The 19071-nt window shown below is 38.5% G+C and overlaps 1 protein-coding gene across 3 annotated transcripts in view; it reads left to right on the top strand.

Annotated features, from left to right (window-relative positions):
• Positions 1–7048, top strand: part of Bap55 (Brahma associated protein 55kD) — a 201894-nt gene extending 194846 nt beyond the window's left edge. For all 3 annotated transcript variants that reach the window (XM_067098092.1, XM_067098089.1, XM_067098091.1), the window contains one exon: positions 6110–7048. In XM_067098092.1, the coding sequence (XP_066954193.1) occupies positions 6110–6511 (402 nt within the window). In that variant the 3' untranslated portion in view covers positions 6512–7048. The remainder of the gene's footprint in view (positions 1–6109) is intronic.
• Positions 7049–19071: the final 12023 nt, after the last annotated feature.

The following is a 19071-nucleotide window of genomic DNA, read 5'->3' as shown; positions in this document are numbered from 1 at the left end:
AGGGAGGTCGGGGGATTACACATGGGTATTCGCCCCCTCAGTTGAGCATGTTGCGGGTCCCAGATATCAACAGACAGCCTGAGAAGGCGTCTTCCTGGATGTGTAGTGGAGGGGGCGGCTGCTCGTCCCGCTGATTCTCCTAGGCGCAGGTCACTGCCATACTCCCCTCTACCTGGGAGGAGGCATACCGGTAGCCCAAGGGAGGTCAGTGGGGTCTGCCCAGGGGCAGTCGTCTCCTCAGTCCAACCTGTTGCATCCCAGGTTGCAATGAGAGAGAGCCACTGGAAAGGTGTCTCGGAAGTGCATCAGCTGATTTTCCTAGGCGCAGGTCACTGCCATACTCCCCTCTACCTGGGAGGAGGCATACCAGTAGCCCAGGGGAGGTCAGTGGGGTCTGCCCATGGGCAGTCATCATCCCAGTCCAACCTGTTACATCCCAGGTTGCAACTAGAGACAGCCACTGAAAAGGCGTCTCGGAAGTGCATCGCTTTTGTCAAGTTCTGAAGAAGCGCCGCCTCGTAGGAGCCATCTTTGTCATTTTACGGAGGATCCTTGCCCACTCAGAGATGCTTCTCGGGTAAAGATCAGTCCCTACATCTCCCTTGCAGGAGAATGAGGGGGTCCTCCTTCAGTCCTCAACCTTTGTGCAGCAAGTTAGACACTCCAGAGCGTTTTTCTCCTCTCCTCAGCGCCAGGAGTGAGGTTCTAGCTCTCTACAGCTCTCGGGCGAGCAGCTCCAGGTTTCACGAAGCGCCCTGTTTCCTCGGAACATCCTGTTTCGGTGGGATGTCATGTTGAGCACCTTGGAGCAGACAAGTGTCCTGTAGCAGCCAGGTGCCATGTTGCAGCCAAGTGCCCTGATGCGACCAAGCGCCCTGACGCAGTCAGGCGCCCTGAGAGGGTCGGACGTTCTCTTGCATCGGAACAACCTGAAGCTGCTGAACTTCTGATGATGCTTGAACTTCATCAAGTTTCCAAGTGCCCTGCAGCTTCGGATAACCCGTCTTCTGCTTTGGACCCAGCACTCGAACCTTGGCAACAAAAAACTGGATAATATCCTTCATCTTTTACAGAAACCTGCAGCACAGACTGCCCATGGATCAGATTTGATGACATCTCCGATTTCTTCTGTTGAGGAAGAAAAGGAGAAGGATACGTCTGCTGCGCCGTATGCAGCACTCCTTAAGTGCCTTCTTCAACAGTTCCCGGATTTTTTCACTCCGCCCTCTCCTTCTTCTCCAGGCTTGTCTTACATGATGAGCTATCAGCCTGTGGATTCGACTAGTCTTCCGAAGATGGTTCTTTTTAAATCTTCGAAGAAAGCTCTTCTCCAAGTAGAAGAATGGGTTTCTGACAAATGGGATCAAGGAAGGGCCTGTTTTAGTGTTTTTCCCCTCTCATCTCTCACGTAGGAGGTACTTGTATTCAACGTGAGAAGCTCTTTCCATGGGAGTGCCTGACTCCTTCCAGGGGGACTTTTCTGCACTCATTGACTCGGGACAGAGATCGGCTCTCACATCGACAAAATGTTCTTTTCAGCTCAGGAGATGGATCACCTGTTGAAGAGTATTTTTAAGGCCTTCAAGGTGTTGAGTTTTCTTGACTGGTGTTTGGGAGTTGCCAAGAAGCTTCAAGAATCTCCTTTCTTGTGTGCTGAAGCTGCAGACCTGGAGAATTTTCTCTCGTGCGCAGATAGAGCCGTCAGAGGTGGATCACTTGAAGTAGCTGCCCTGTATGTCATGGGCGTCTTGAAGAAGCGCGAACTGTGTGTCTCGTTTAGAGTGAAGGGTTTCGACCCCACAGAAATCGGCCCTCCTGCTTTCCCCTCTGGATAAACAGCTTTTGTTTCCACAAGATCTTCCTTTCGCAAGTGAGGATTTAGTCCTTCATGCTCCTGTGGGGGTCAGGCTTCGTCTCTTTTGGGAGAGATGGAACAAAAGAGGAGCGGATCAGTGGGTAGTCAAAGTTTTTAAAAGAGGGATACGCTATCCCCTTTAAGGAGAATCCGCCATTGACCGACACTCCTGTTGTATTGACAGCTTACTCCATCGGTTAGGAGAAGCATTCGGCCTTGCTGAAGGAAGTGTTCTCGCTTCTGAACAAAAGGGCAATAGAATTAGTGAAAAATACAGATATCCCTGGACATGCAGGATGCTTACTTCCATATTCCGGCTCACCCAGATTCGAGGAAATGTCTACATTTCATTTTCAAGGACGAGATCTTGCAATTACGAGCACTTTATTTCGGTCTCTCGAAGGCCCCACAAGTCTTCACTCAAGTGTTGAATCCTGTGGCGGGTTGGCTACATTTAGTGGGAGTGAGGATCTCGCTATGTCTGGACGATTGGCTAATTCGATCAACCACAAGGAATCAATGCACGAAGGGCTTACAAAACTCTTCTCTTGACCCAGGAATTAGGACTGACAGTGAACTTCGAGAAGTCACAAATGATTCCCACTCAGAAGATTCTTTATTTGGGAGTTATGATAGACTCTCTGAGTTTTCGGGCTTCTCCGTCACTCAGAAGAGTGGAAGACTGTCTGAGGAAGGTAGACCTCTTCCTATCGCTTTGTTCTTGCTCCACCACCCAGTGGATGAATCTCTTGGGAACGTTGACTTCTCTGGAGAAATTCGTAAGACTAGGGAGACTTCTCCAGTTTTATTTAAGAGCTTGTTGGGATCTGAATTTTCATCAGGACAGCCATATCTTTCTGATAACTTCAGAAATAAAGGAGTTTTTACAGAGATAAGAACCCTTCCATGACCTGAATCCGTTCTTTTCTCTCTCTCTCTCTCTCTCTCCAGAACTTGATGGAAGAGAGGAAGGTTTTGACATCCAGGGATTGGGCTCCAGGCTCTCAGGAGCACCCATCAGCCTGAGTTGTTTTTTCCTCGCCCGACTTTCACCTCACCTGGCGCCAGCTACAGCCGGGTGCCAGCTCTACCCCGAGCTTCTAGGAGCGCCCACCAGCTCCCGACCAATTAGTTGGCCAACGACCAGCTCTGCTGGCCCCACCCACAGCCTGGCACCAGGTCAGTACACCCGGCGCCAGCTTCCGCTGGTCTAAAGCCAACTCTCCTGCATCCCTGGCTATGGAGAAGAGTTGGAAGCTCATTTTCTGTTGGAGTTTTATGGTATGACCTAAGCAGGATTGGAAGCATAGGTGGTTTTCATGACCTTTAGTGTTCTAGCACCCTCCGTCTAAGAACGTATGGTCCTCTCTTGTGATTGGACTTGTTTTTTCTGACGCCACTCTTAGTTTCTGGAGGGCTATTGGCTTACCTTTAGTGGAAGCTAGACACATCAGTACAACCTGCCCTCATAGCTTTCAGGCACTGTGTGTCCCTGATGTCCGGTCCATAATCAACCTTCTCCAAGACACTGAGAAGTAAGAAAACATTTTGCTCCTTTTTAGGAAGGCTAAGGATGTCAGGTCAGGTTCTACCTCCTTAGTTTTCAGGAAGTTTATGCACCTGACGTCCATTCGACAATTGTCCTTTGGGAAGTGTAATCGTCTTCACTATTTGCCTTTCAAAGAAAGTTAAAAAGTGTTAGATTCTGGCAGTACTGTGTGATCATTATTAGTAACTGACATGGCATCGTAGAAGGAAGCATAGGATTCTCTCCTACTATCTATTCACCTTGTAGTAAGGTGCCAAGACTTGTGAGAGCCAGAGGTTACAATTTACCTGGAGCACCCATCACTATCAGTGAATGGGTCATGGTCTGTTTTTCAGTGCAGGTGACAGTCATATATGGTTGTTTTTATTGGTACTGCACCCAGGGCAGGTACAATTATTTATGCTTTGTCGGCCATCGGTGTACACCTTTGTCGCAAAGCTCAATCTTATACTTTATCAGCCATCAGAGTACTCCGCTGCGAAGTGTTCCACTCAAGTAGAAGCGCTCCTGGCTTTACTGCCACGCTGCTACAGGTTAAGTTGAGCAACAACCAGAGGCAGTTCTTTACTGCAGGCACTCTTAACTAACAAGGAACTACAAGCATTGTAACCAATGCTGGCAATTTATCTATTATCTCAAATCATTACATAAATTAATGGTTGGGAACAGAATTTGTCCATGATTCCCCACCACCTTTCAATGTGGAATCAGCTAATGTAATTACTGGGTAAGTTACATATATAAAAATTACATTTTTATTAATAAAGTAAAGTTTTATATATATTTACCCAATAATTATGGACGGAGCCCTCCCTCCTCCGTGTGCATGGACATAAAGCATAAACGTAATGACGAATGTTTGCCGAGTAGTTCCTGAAGCGCTGACCCACAAATTTTTTTAATTTAAGCTGCTGGGGCAAGAGAAACTCTTAGCTAATGTAATTACTGGGTAAGTATATATAAAACTTTATTTTATTATAAAAATGTCATATTTATGCTCTAGTGGAGAATCCTAGGAACCTTCCACTCTGGAAGAGACTTATAAAGCTGCTGCACTTCAAGTTCCATGATAACCCAGGCAGCCTGCAAATTTACACCTGGAGGTTTATCAAGTTAAGTCAAAAGGTCAAGGCTTTTCAGATTTTGTTGCTGCAGCCATTGCTTATTCATCCTGAACTTCAACCATCAACTTGTACCAGGAAATGGAAAACAAATTTAATGCTTAGTTCAAATCTAATTATCATTGCTATTCCCTGTATTGCAGACTACTTGTATCTGCAGCAATAAGAGACTTTGGTTTTTTGCAATCAGGGTACTGAGTAGCTCTCTCATATGTTCTGGCACCCTAGGGTGTTGAAGTAACTACTTCAAAAGGTCTGAGAAGGCTCTTCCTTGACTCTGAAGGAGTTATTTATAAGTTGATTTAACTGCATAAGTAGGACATCTTAGTTCTTCAGTGTTACTTGGTTGCCTTATGAGCCACACTGTGAGTTTTCCCTTTAGCACTTGACCAAGGAAACTTCTTTCCTTTTAGCTTACACATCTTCAAGGCATTTAGTTGAGCTACATGTCCTGTAGGCAAAGTTAATCATACTAGAGATGATCTTTCTTGGGACTGGCATTTTCTCCTGACCTTGTTTTAAACTGACTGTTGGTAATCAAGACTGCACCTCTGCCTTTTGTCATTATGACCTTTATATGTTTGTTATTGACAATTCATAGAACGTTTTTTGCCCAGTAAGTGCCATCTAAAGATGACAAAGCCTCTTTGTGTACAGTTCATGGAAGGAGGAATCTCTTTAAGTGTTGTACCTCTGGCTGTGAAAGGTCATTTTGCAAAGCATATGGGAAAATCTTAAGGTGAAGCTAGTCAGGCAACAGCAGTTGTTCAGGAGATCAGGACCCTCTTAATTTCCTTTATCTTAAAGAGAGAGATTAAGATTATAGGTTTGCCAGTTTTTACACGAGATATTTTATGCATAAAATGTAGGGTTGCACTTATTGAGACCATTAGTTCTGTAGGACAAGAATTACCAGTGACAGAAGATGCAGCACAGTGACAGAAGATGCAGTACAGTCCTCTTCCTTTTGACCATTGCCCTTGTTCATACTTCATCCATCTTCAAGAGCATAATTTTTCAGGGTTATGAGTTTTTGTTTCATTTGAGTTTTTTTATTTCTACTGCCTATTTACATATCATGGAAGTCCAGACATCTAGCTGGTTTCTAACATATGTAGCTCCCAAGTGATCCACTGGCTCCATCGTGAACTGGTAAAAGTCTCAAACTATAAGCTGCTTGTCTTCACTTCTAAATTTCGATATAGGCTCTTTATGATTGAAGGGTTTAAGATGAAAAATTTTTTTCAAACAAAACTTGTTTTTTTATGCAAACCCATCAATCATACGTGTAGTGCCCACTGTTCATCACCTTGCTATCACTGTTTCACATTCAGCCTGCATGAAAAATAGGGAAGGTAGTTGATGTTGATGGGTCAAAGACATAAGTAAGCAGACGCTCCTAGCTTTTCTGCTGCTTCTTTCTACAAAGCATAAGAGGGTATAATATTATATCTTCGGACATTTGCACCACAAATGAGGGCTGTATATGATTGATGAGTTTATTGTGAAAAATTAAAGTTTTATGTTACAAAAACTGTTTATTATCTTTTCAACATAATTGCTGTAAAATATTTACATTTTCAGGAATATGGTGTTGAACGGTACAAGATTACAGAGAGTCTGTTTGATCCAAGCTATATAAAGGGTGTTGGATCCACTATGCTTGGAATGTCACATGTTGTCTCTACTAGCATAGGATTGTGTGACATAGACTTGAGGCCAAGTTTGTATTCAGGTGTAATTGTTACCGGTGGAAACTCCTTGTTGAATGGGTATGTGGAGAGACTTAATAGAGATTTGGCAAGTCGAACACCACCAAATATGAGATTTAAGTTAATAGCAGCCACAGGATCAACAGAAAGGAGGTTTGGATCATGGATTGGTGGATCCATTTTGGCTTCCCTTGGTTCCTTCCAACAAATGTGGATAAGTAAACAAGAATATGATGAATCTGGAAAGTCTCAGGTGGATCGCAAATGCCCATGAAGTAAAAATCAAAGTGCTGTGATACTTTGACTGCTATTAAGCAATTAAACTGCAATTTTAATGAACTGTGTGCAGATTGACTGCAGTTTTAATAAATGTATTTGTAATTATGTGCATAAGGTGTCTAAGGTACTTGGTGAGAATGGCATTCCACAAAATTTGAGAAGAAAACCTCATTACATTGTAAGTATGTACCTGTAGTAAAAAGCCCTCTTTTAATGTAGCAAAATATACACTGATTTTTCTATTATTGAAGTCTTACATTGCAACCATAGGTTCTATATTGTGTAGTGTGAGGTGGACAAGGTGATTTTGTTACAAACCGTGAAGACTCTTGAAATTCTGTATAGTAAATGTGTACCTGAATCATTTGTGACATAGGGAATAATCAGATTAATTCAGAGTGGTTATCTGAAGATTTAATCAATATTGAAAATTACCTTACAAAACTTGATGGTATTAAAAGGAACTGCATTGTAAAATTTGAAAAACCATGTGGGAAATGAAAGAAGCTTTTAAATTAAAAGTCTTTCCTAATGAAAGGATGTTAATCACCTTTTGTTTAAAAGTAAATGTGTAATTTTCAGAACTAATTTAATTAAAGAGTTGACAGGCATAGGAGAGAATTCATTTGGAATAATGATGAACTTGAGTTGAAGTTCACTCTTAGGTCTATTATCATACACAAAAATCCTGATTAGGATGAACAGACCAAAGGGAGTAAGTAAAACTTTCCTGCTTCTTCCAAAAGCTGCTACTAAATTGGTTCAGCAGTAATGAACTTCTTATAGTTCCATTTTCATCTACCCATTTCCCTTGATCTTAACTTTTTTGTTTACTGCTTTATTTTTCCTAGTCATTATTGCCTTTTTTACATGCCTGTGTATATATGAAAATATTTTTCCATAAAACTGCCAGCACTCCTAACCTCAAAATGTGGATCTAAGGGTATTTACAGCATCCCTTTTGGTATATAGTATCTGGACCCATTGTTTTGCCATTTTAGTGATGGTCAGATTTTCTTCCAGTTTTACCTGAAATCCTTGTATTTCATCGCATTTATTTTCTGGATTTTTATCTAGTTGTCCAGCCATTCTAACTCACTGTTTTTGCTGTTTAAAATACTGATTGGCTGAGAGTGGTCCAGTGCTTGGCATTATAGCTAAATTTTGGATTCATTCATTCACTGAAAATATGGATCTTAAACATGGTAGGCTCTATAATATCCATAAGTTGGATAATGGATAACAATGACTTAATGCTATCCAAAAGGGAATCAAAACCAGACACCTAAATCCCCAGTTTTATTAATGAATGGCTTGTTAAGCTGTACAGTAAAATTTCTCCTATCCAGACTAATTGGTTGGAAACCTTGCCTGGATTTGACTAAATACCCTGATGAATTTCATATAAGATAACCTAGGTAACCTAATCATACCATTATCATTATCATCATCATCATCATTTTGTTTATGTTTGTTTCTTTTTGTCTGAACTCCTGCCAGGTCTAGGTTTTAGTCGATCCTCTTTATGATTTCCTTTGTCACCCAAGAGATCTTCACCTTGCTTTTTTGACCAACTGTTCCTCATCCCTGTGACATGTCCAAACTTCATTTTTTGAGATAGTCTTTTTTTTTCCAGCCTCTTGATAGTGCATCTACACAAATTCAGATTTTTAAAAGGTGTGGCTGTATTGTCACACCTATTATTATTATTATTATTATTATTATTATTATTATTATTATTATTATTATTACAGTAAACCCCCCGTATTCGCGGTCTCATGATTCGTGGACTCATCTATACGCAGGTTTCTCAATGGAACATATATACGCATTATTCACGGAAAATTGGCCCATTTGCGGTATTTTTCACTGAGAAAAATTCACTAATTACTGTATTTTCATATTTTCATGACTAAATGCACTTTTTGTGATAAAACTATTAAAATACTCAGGTACACAGGTAGTGCTTGAGTTACGATAATTCGATTTTGCGATGGGGTAAGTAATTAGTACTGATACGACAATATTTTTATAAAATATTTTTAAATTTCATGAAGGCGCAGGCAGCAGCGTACAATCAGGCAGCGAGAGAGACCAAATTACAATAGACCAACTTCTTTTCCTCCATCTCTTATTCCACCTTCTAGTTAAATAAGTAAAAGAGAATGGTGAAAGTATTGTTAGTAACATTATACTCTTGCGTAAATGCGTACAGCCATAAACAACCGAACAAGAAACTGTTGTTCTGCTTATAACCGAATCTGATAACAACAGCTGTTTTGCTTGTATTTCAACCATCTTATGGTAGTAAACAATTACCGTAGTTATGGTATAATTGACGTTAATAGGACTGCTATATTTTTACATTATACCCTTATTCAATATGGATAAAAGATCAACAAGGAAATATATATACTGCTAAATTTATGTTGCAAGTTGTAGCTGAAGCTGAGAAAACAATGTTCAAGCTGCTAATGACTATAAATTATTGTTCATCGGCAACATGGATGAAACTCGACCTTAATCAAAATTGGAGAAAGTATTTTGATCAAAACTACTGGGCATGAAAGAACACATATCATGTACTGTTATTTTTACGCTGATAAACGATAAATACATAAAGCTCATATTATGATGAAATCAAGTGAAAAAAGCGAATGGAATCTTGATTTTTTTTTACACTAAACAAACATGCCCCTAAATGGCCAGCGCCATCTATTAACGAAAAAAATAGCTAAATTAACTTCACAATGAGACATTTAAGTTATATTTTGACTTAAAAACACTTTGTATAACAAAAAATAACTTGTCCCATATAAATAAAGTACTGTATCCAGAGATTCATTTATGCTAACTAGAAGCAAGAAAAGCACTCTGAACTGAGTTAAATCGGCGAAATAAACGTACTGCGTATTCGATTTCCAAACCAAAACATTGATCACTATGATTGCAATTTATAATACAAAAAGTTAAGTATACCTTAGTTTAACCAGACCACTGAGCTGATTAACAGCTCTCCTAATACAAAAGCAGTGTAAGAATACATACAATATTATTAGATACAGTGAATTAAAGCATGACAATTTAAAAGATCCATGGAAAAGATGCATATTCGTTATGTTGATGTTTGCATAATATGATATTATATGAATATAGAGTACAGTATAACGTAGGGTAGGCTGCTGTATCTGTATACAATATACCATTTTGTAGGCTAAGCTAATTCTTGTTATTCAATTTCTCATTGTATTGAATTATCATAAGTCACTTTGCATGAACCTCCAGAATTAGCTGATATTAATAATTACTATACTATGTATGTACAGAGTATACTTTATAGTGTAGGCTAGGCTATATTCGAGATACGTTTTTTCCAACAAATGTTTGGGTTTTTGGAACCTAACCCCATTGTAAGTAGGATAATACCTGTATAAGCATTCGTAGTTTTTTTGTTTGAACTATCAAATTAGGCAGTCCTAAGTGTTTTTAGAACAGTTCTAACTATTTGCGGATTTTAACTATTCGCGCAGGGGTGGGGTACGCATCCCGTGAATACGGTGGGGTTTACTGTACAGGCAGTCCCCGGTTAACGGCGATCTGGTTTTACAGGGCTTGTTTAGTGACGAAAATCGGCAATTTTCGGCGCCGAAAATCGTCGATTTCCGCTTATCAGTGTCGATAATTGGGTATTGGCGCTGATGTATACCTAACAGAGGTGCCGATAAGCCCCGAAAATCGACGATTTTAGGTTATCATCACACCCTCGGAACGGAACCCCCGCCGATAACCAGGGACTGCCTGTGTTATTATTATTATTATTATTATTATTATTTAGAAGATGAAACCAATTCATATGGCACAAGCCCACAGGTGCCATACACTTGAGATTCAAGCTTCCAAAGAATATGGTGTTTATTAGGAAGATAACAAACTAGAAAATAAAAAAAATGGGAAGAAACCATCAGGATCTTCTCCACCCCAGCTATCAAGATTTTCCAGAATTTTCTTAACATCCCGGGAGCAAAATGGAAATTTTGTAAGAATGGGTTCAGGATGGCAAGTATCAGCAAGAGGGACATCCTCAGCTGATTGCTTAGCTTCAAAAGTTCAATGAAGCAGTTCAGCCTTTCCCTAGGGCCAGTAACCAATCTACCATCATCTCTTAGTAGTGGTGGAATGGAAGACGAGCCTGACCCAAAGGTAGATTATGCCAATTTTGTCTACCACAGATGAGGCTGAGTAATTCCTTCAAGTTTCTTGTTCAAGGAATTATTGTAATTTCTTTTGGCTGTATGGTAAGTTCTATTCACAGCATGGCAAGACTTTACAAAAATGGTGTAATTTTCATTTGAACGATTTCCTGCATTGAATTTGGTCTGTTTGTCATGGTAGGCTCGTCTATCATGTCATCAAACCATGGTTGGTCATTTGTCCTAAAACTGATTACCCTTCTAGGGACATATCTTATTAAAATAATCATCAGCATTTCATTTAACTTTGTCTTGGGATCAGGACGGAATATAGCATCTGAAATATTAAGTGTTTGACAAGCTTCAATAATGCAATCCCAATTGGCTCTGGACTTTAGCCAGACTGTTTTTCCAGTGGTGGCTTAGGAATATACTGATTGACAGATCTGTCCATCGCAAAATCTGATTTTCAGTTCTCATCTCTTAATTCGGTTATTCCACCCTTAAATATTTCCACCACCAATTTCTCAGGTTCAGCAGTTGACACTGAGTTGTTCACATATGACATCTCCCAGGACCAACCTTTTCCACATTCCTTTGTAGCTTCCAATGCTATGATAAAACAGCAGGCTCAATGCTTCCTTTATGGATACCAACCTGTATCTCAGAGTCTTCAGATACCCTTGCAACTATGTTTACTCTAGATCTAGTGCAATGGTAAAGTCAGTAGCTTTAAAGTTCCCAATATCTTCTGCTTTTGTAATGCATTTAATTATTTGCCTCAGTACTGTGTCAGATGCCTTTTCAAGATCCACAAATATGTATGTATTCTTTTCTCTTTGCACAGTACATACTTTGTCTGTAGTTGCTTATTATAAAATTATATGAAAAATTATTAATTTTCATAATTTTCTTAACCTTTCCTCCAGCACCTTTTCTAGTAGCATGCTCAGTTAGTCTTTTTCCTCTATAATCTCCACTTTGTAGTGCATCCCATTTTCCTTTGTATACCAGTAGCATGAGGCTTTTTTCCTTATTGGATGGTTCTATCTCTTCCTTTCTTGTATTCTAGTAAGCTCTTGGATGGCAAGGTCTCCTGATACTTTTATCAGGTTATTTATTATTCTAGATGGTCCTGGTACTTTTGTATTTTTCATCATCCTGGGAAAGTTTTTAATCTCATTCATTTTCTTTATTCGGCTCCATTTCCTTCTTTTGTTTACTTCGTCCCTTTTACTTCTTTCCTCTGTGACTTTGCTATCCAGAATATTTGGCCTGAGATTTTGATTCAGTTTTTTCCAATCCTTCTTTGCTTTTGCCCTGAACCTCTTTTCTGTGTATATAGTACATCTCTCATCCATTTCCCTGCCTGTTCTCTGCCATAGCTCAAAGGCTGCATCTCTTTAACCCTTAAACGCCGACTGGACGTATCGTAAGTCGACTAAAATTGTCTGTTGGGTGACGAGTGGACGTACCGTAGGTCGACTACAAAAAATTTCAACCTTCGGTCAACTTTGACTCGACCGAAATGGTCGAAAAACGCAATTGTAAGCTAAAACTCTTACATTCTAGTAATATTCAATCATTTACCTTCATTTTGCAATTCTAGTAATATTCAATCATTTACCTTCATTTTGCAACAAATTGGAAGTCTCTAGCACAATATTTCGATTTATAGTGAATTTTTAAAAAAAAATTTTCCTTACGTCCGCGCGGGAACTCGGCCAAAAATTTCAGAAATTCTTTCATCATTTTGTCGTAATTTTTGCACCATTTTATATTAGCTGTTACATAAAGTTTTATATATGAAAATGTGTGCAATTTCATGTAAAATACAACAAAAAACAACCCATGGTTGTAGCTTCTATCAGTATGGAAATATTTTCTAAACGGAAAAAAAGTTTTTTTAAAAAAATCACTGCACGATTATTTTTTAAGATTAAGAGTTCATTTTTGGCCAATTTTTTTCTCATTGCCTGAAGTTTAGTATGCAACCATCAGAAATGAAAAATAATATAATTATCATATATAAATATTGGAATATATGACAGCACGAAAAAAAATTTCATATATAATTGTATACAAATTGCGCTGTGAGCAAAATGGTTAAAGCTAAGGAGTTATTATTTTTTTCGTTGTATTGTACACTAAATTGCGATGATTTTGGTATATAACAAATTGTAAAACGATCAAAGCAACACAGGGAAAATATTATCACAAAATGATGCATGAATTAAGTAGCATACGGACATTAAAAAAGTTTTTTTTCAAAAAATTCACCATAAATCGAAATATTGTGCTAGAGACTTTCCGTTTGTTGCAAAATGAAGGTAAATGATTGATTATTACTAGAATGTAAGAGTTTTAGCTTACAATTGCATTTTTCTACCATTTTGGTCGAGTCAAAGTTGACCAAAGGTTGAAATTTCACATCATGATTTATATGAAAATATTTCAAAACTGATAAAAGCTACAACCATGAGTTATTTTTTTTGTATTCTACATGAAAATGCACACATTTTCATATATAAAACTTTATGTAACGGCTAATATAAAATGGTGCAAAAGTTACGACAAAGTGACTAAAGAATTTCTGAGATTTTCAGCAGAGTTACCTCGCGGACGTAAGGAAAAAGTTTTTTTTCAAAAATTCACCATAAATCGAAATATTGTGCTAGAGACTTCTCGTTTGTTGCAAAATGAAGGTAAATGATTAAATATTACTAGAATGTAAGAGTTTTAACTTACAATTGCATTTTTCAACCATTTCGGTCGAGTCAAAGTTGACTGAAGGTTGAAATTTTGGCACTTACCATGATTTATGTAAAAATGTCAAAATTGATAAAAGCTACAACCATGAGTTATTTTTTGTTGTATTCTACATGAAATTGCATACATTTTCATATATAAAACTTTATGTAACGGCTAATACAAAACTGTGCAAAAATTACGACAAAGTGACTAAAGAATTTCTGAGATTGTAAGAGCCTGACGCCGTCTCTTCCAAACACGTGTGTTCGTCATCCATCGGAGTGGTGAGACGTTTGGCGTCTTCACAAACAGAAACTTACACACAGTTTGATACAGAAGATTCGTTGGAACATTATGAGTAGATGATTAGAATGCTTGCATGGCAATGCAAGTAGTGGTGATTGTACATACAGCAAGACAACAATGGTTAGGGAGAAACAGACAGAAATATTATATGGTTGAAATCGCGTTCCTTTTGAGAAAGAAAACGAGACGCTCTTGTTGTCTTGTCCACTCTGATGGACGACGAACACACGAACACACATGTATTTGGAAGAGACGGCGTCGGGATCTTACAAGATTTTCAGCAGAGTTAGAGCGGACGTAAGGAAAAAGTTTTTTCAAAAATTCACCATAAATCGAAATATTGTGCTAGAGACTTCTCGTTTGTTGCAAAATGAAGGTAAATGATTGAATATTACTAGAATGTAAGAGTTTTAGCTTACAATTGCATTTTTCGACCATTTCGGTCGAGTCAAAGTTGACCAAAGGTTGAAATTTTGGCACTTATCGTGATTTATATGAAAATATGTCAAAATTGATAAAAGCTACAACCATGAGTTATTTTTTGTTGTATTCTACATAAAATTGTGCACATTTTCATGTATAAAATTTTATGTAAACGCTAATAGAAAACGGTGCAAAAATTACGACAATGTGACTAAAGAATTTCTGAGATTTTCAGCAGAGTTAGCTGATGCTTTCTTTTGGGATAAGAAAGAAATTCGCGCATGCGCAGCTGGGTCACACTTGTAAACAAAACAACAGTGTGATCCGTGAACTCCCAGTATCCCTCAAGGCGCGATTTAAAATTTTTCGCAAACGAGGCCTGTAAGTATTTTTCCGTGAATATTTAAAAAAACTTTTTGTAGTAGACGTATTTTATATCCACTTGGCACCAGACAGACAATTTTTGTCAACGTAAAATACATCCAGTCGGCGTTAAAGGGTTAGCTGATGTGCCTCAATGAGTTAACTTCCTTCACTCTTCAGGATGGAAACAATAGATTCAGTGAGAAGTTTCATCAGGAAGAGCAGTTTCTTAGTATCTGGACCTTCAAGATGCTTCCATCCAAGTATACCCAGCCTCTAGCTATCTGTGATTGCCTGGATAAGGAAAGATTTGATATCAAAGGTCCTATGCTTCAGGTTAGTGACAGCACCCCAAGTTTTGGAGAGTATAAAATACTGTCATAAGTGGCTTCCTGGGCTTAGAGGATTAGTTTTGATCTCTGTTGTTACCTTGTTGTTGGCTGGACAATTGGCTCATCCTAGCCTCTTAACCTCCTCTCTCTGGCACCTTCAAGAGCATATGAAGACCCATGGGCCCCCGCCACTTGGTAGACATGCTGATAATTTTTTGTGATGACTAGGCTGAGTTAGGCACACACAAATGTTATATTTAGTATTAGTTCGAGGTCTAGGTATAACCAAAGAAATTAGGAATAAGTGCGGAATAGGTATTTCACCACTTAATGGCACAGTCACGGTAATCGAACAGCATGCAAAACACATATCATATTTAGACTTACCAGTCTTAATCCATCATATAAGGATCTGTAAAGTAATCGTAGGTTTATGGGAATATCATAGGTAATGTTAGTAAGGATAGGATGTTGTTGGGAATTGAGATGGGATAGGATTAAAACCTACATTCCAGTGGAACGGCGTACAGGAGTAGCCTGTTTGACTGGAGTTTCAGGTATATGTTCCATCTGAACTCCATCACTTATTTCAGTCTCAGTAGGTAAGTGAGTAGACAAGCTTTCGTCATTAGGTACATTAGACTTCTTAGGTGTGGACAGATTAAGCTTTGGAGATCTTGTTAATATCTGATCTTGATGACGTCGTACTATATTGCCACCAGGCAATTCACATTTATAGGACACTGGACCTGTCTGTTTCACTACTTTTGCTGGTATCCAACGATCTTTGGACAAAGTAGAATAGTTTCTCACCATCACCGGTGACTCTGGCTGTAGCTGTAGCCCTCTAGGAACAGTAGCATCAAAATTAGATTTCTGTGTTTTTTTGCTTAGGTAATGCAGTCTGTTTTACACATTTATTAGGATGGACTAGATCAAATACTGTACGTAACTTCCTGCCAAACATCAACTCAGCGGGATATATGCCAGTAGTAGAGTGCAGCGTGACTCGATATTGGAATAGGAATCTATCCAACTTCATCCTCCAATCTTTCCTTGTGCAGTGTTTAAGGAAAATCTTGAGAGTCTTAACTGTATTCTCAGCTTGACCATTAGTGCTAGGCTGATACAGTGCAGAAGTTATGTGACAGATACCATTCTTCTCCAAAAATAGTTCAAACTCAGTAGATACAAAATTAGGACGATTATCAGGCACAAATGTCAAGGGTAGACCAAAATGTGCAAAAACATTCCTTAGTAAGTTAATAGTAGCAAAGGAAATAGTATCATTAGCAGGTAAAACTTCAATCCACTTAGAATGTGCATCAGTCAGTACTAAAAAATATGTACCATTCACAGGTCCAGCATAATCTGCATGAATCTTCACCCAAGGTTTTTCTGGCCAATCCCATGGATGTAGAGGTGCTTTCTTAGGTGAAACTCTTGTAGCAAGACATACTGAACAACTTCTTGATAATTCTTCGATGTCATCGTGTAACCCCAGCCACCAAAAATAACTTTGGGCTAGTTGCTTCACTTTAGTGGAATCTAGATGTTCTTGATGTAATTCTCTTAACATACTTTCTCTTCCTGGTGGAGGAATAATTACTCTAGATCCCCGTAGAATACATCCTTGCTGAATACTCAACTCAGCTTTACGATTGCAAAAAGCTTTTAGCTCACCCTCAACTCTTTCAGGCCAACCACTATCAAGGTATATTAACACTTGAGCTAAAATAGGATCTTTAGCTGTCCACTTAGAAATCTGCTTAGCTGTCACAGGAGTTGCATCGAGAGTGTTTACTAGTTGAATCCACTCATTACACACAGGCACAGACTCTGGGGCTTCACTTAAGGTAAACGAGTGAGAGCATCAGCAGTACGTAAGGACTTGCCTGAGCGATGAAACAACTCAAAAGAATAGGCTTGTAGAATTAGTGACCACCTTTGTATTCTTCCAGATGCCATTTCTGGAATAGGTTTGTTAGGATTAAATAGACCTAATAGAGGCTTATGATCCGTAATAAGACTAAATTGATGACCCCATAGGTAATGATGAAATCTCAGTGCAAAGACAAGAGCTAATGCCTCTTTCTCCGTCTGAGAATAAGTACGTTCAGCTTTGTTAAGTGTCCTAGATGCAAAAACAACAGGCAACTCTTCCCCATCCTTCTTCTGACACAGAACTGCACCTAGTCCATATTTAGAACTGTCAGCTGATGCAATTATAGGTGGTTTAGGGTCAAAATGGATTAGGCAAGCATCAAGCAATAGGGACTTAGACTTTTGAAAAGCTTGACTATGTTCGGCATTCCATTTCCAAGGTTCACCTTTCCTTAGAAACTTGTTCAGTGGTTCCAACACCACAGCCGCATTCACCAGGAATTTTCTGTAAAAATTTAGCATGCCTAAATAACTGCGTAGGTGTGTGGTTCAGTAGCATTAGGGATAGCTTCTAATTTCTGTTTAGTAGGTTTAAGACCTGTAGAGTCAATAGTATAACCCAAATATTGAACTTTATCAACACCAAGTGAACACTTAGTAGGATGTAGTTTCAAACCTGCTTCTTGTAATTGTCTTAGAACCTCACCTAGATTATCATTATGCTTTTTATCACTAGAGCCGGAAACTAGAATGTCGTCAAAAAACACATACCCCTGGAATTCCTCGTAGGAGATCTTCAACAGCTCTTTGAAAAATTCGCGGAGCACTAGCTATTCCAAAGCACAACCGATTGTATTGGAACAATCCTCGGTGAGTATTTATAGTAGTCAGAGGACGTGACTCAGGACTAAGCAATATCTGATTATAGGCATTAGTCATATCTAGTTTAGAAAATATTTTACAACTACCTAAAGTAGCAAAAATATCATCAATTCTAGGTACAGGGTAGTTTGTAACTTTAGTAGATCGATTAACTGTCAACCTGTAGTCTCTGCAAATCCTAATAGTACCATCCTCTTTTAGTACAGGCACAATAGGTGCGGCCCAATTAGAAGATTAAACTGGCTGAATAATATCCTGTTCCAACAATTTGTCTAAAGTGGCATCCACTTTAGCCCGCATAGCATAGGGTACATTCCGAGCTTTACAGTACCTAGGGGATACACTCTTCCAAATCAAAAGAAACTTCCAGATCCTTAAATGTTCCTAGTTCATTTTTGAACACTTCTTGGATATTTAGACACTATAGACTTAGGCGATTGAATCACAGCATGAAAAGAACTGTCATCAAACTTGACCTGGAATCCTAGGGCTGGCATAAAGTCTCGCCCCCTATAGGTTAGGCCTCTTGTCTTTAACAATGAGAATAGTACAGTCTTCCAAAACTCGACCTTTGTAACTAATTTTCACCTTAACCCTTAAACGCTGAGCCTCTATTTACAAAAACGTCTCCCGTATGCCGGTGGCGTTCGGTGAGTTAGCGCCGAAGCGGAAAAAAGTTTTTCAAAAATCATAGCACGCTTAGTTTTTAAGATTAAGAGTTCATTTTTGGCTCCTTTTTTTTTTGTCATTGCCTGAAGTTTAGTATGCAACCATCAGAAATGAAAAAAAATATCATTATCATATATAAAAATATTGGAATATATGACAGCGAAAAAAAACTTATATAATTGTATACAAATTGCGCTGTAAACACAACAGGTTAGAGCTAATGAGTTAATTTTTTTAGTTGTATTGTACACTAAATTGCAATGATTTTGGTATATAACAAATTGTAAAATGATCAAAGCAACACAGAGAAAATATTATCACAAAATGATGCATGAATTAAGTAGAACATGGGACGTAAAAAAAATGTTTTTTTCAAAAATTCACCATAAATCAAAATATTGTGCTAGAGACTTCCCGTTTGTTGAAAAATGAAGCTAATTGATTGAATATTACTAGACTGTAAGTGTTTTAGCTTACAATTGCAGTTTTCGACCATTTCGGTCGAGTTAAAGTTGACCGAAAGTCGAATTTTTTCTATTTATCATGATTTATATGAAAATATATCAAACCTGATAAAAGCTACAACCATGAGTTATTTTCTGTTGTATTGTACATGAAATTGCGCACATTTTCATATATAAAACTTTATGTAACGACTAATATAAAACGGTGCAAATATTACGACAACGAGGCGAAAGAATTTCTGAGATGTTGGCCGAGTTACAGCGCAGACGTAAGGAAAATGTTTTTTTTAA

Source organism: Macrobrachium rosenbergii, chromosome 54 (genome assembly GCF_040412425.1).
Source record: "Macrobrachium rosenbergii isolate ZJJX-2024 chromosome 54, ASM4041242v1, whole genome shotgun sequence".
Classification (NCBI taxonomy): Eukaryota; Metazoa; Arthropoda; class Malacostraca; order Decapoda; family Palaemonidae; genus Macrobrachium; species Macrobrachium rosenbergii.
Note: the sequence above shows the minus strand (reverse complement) of the source record. Positions and strands in the feature narration are given on the sequence as shown.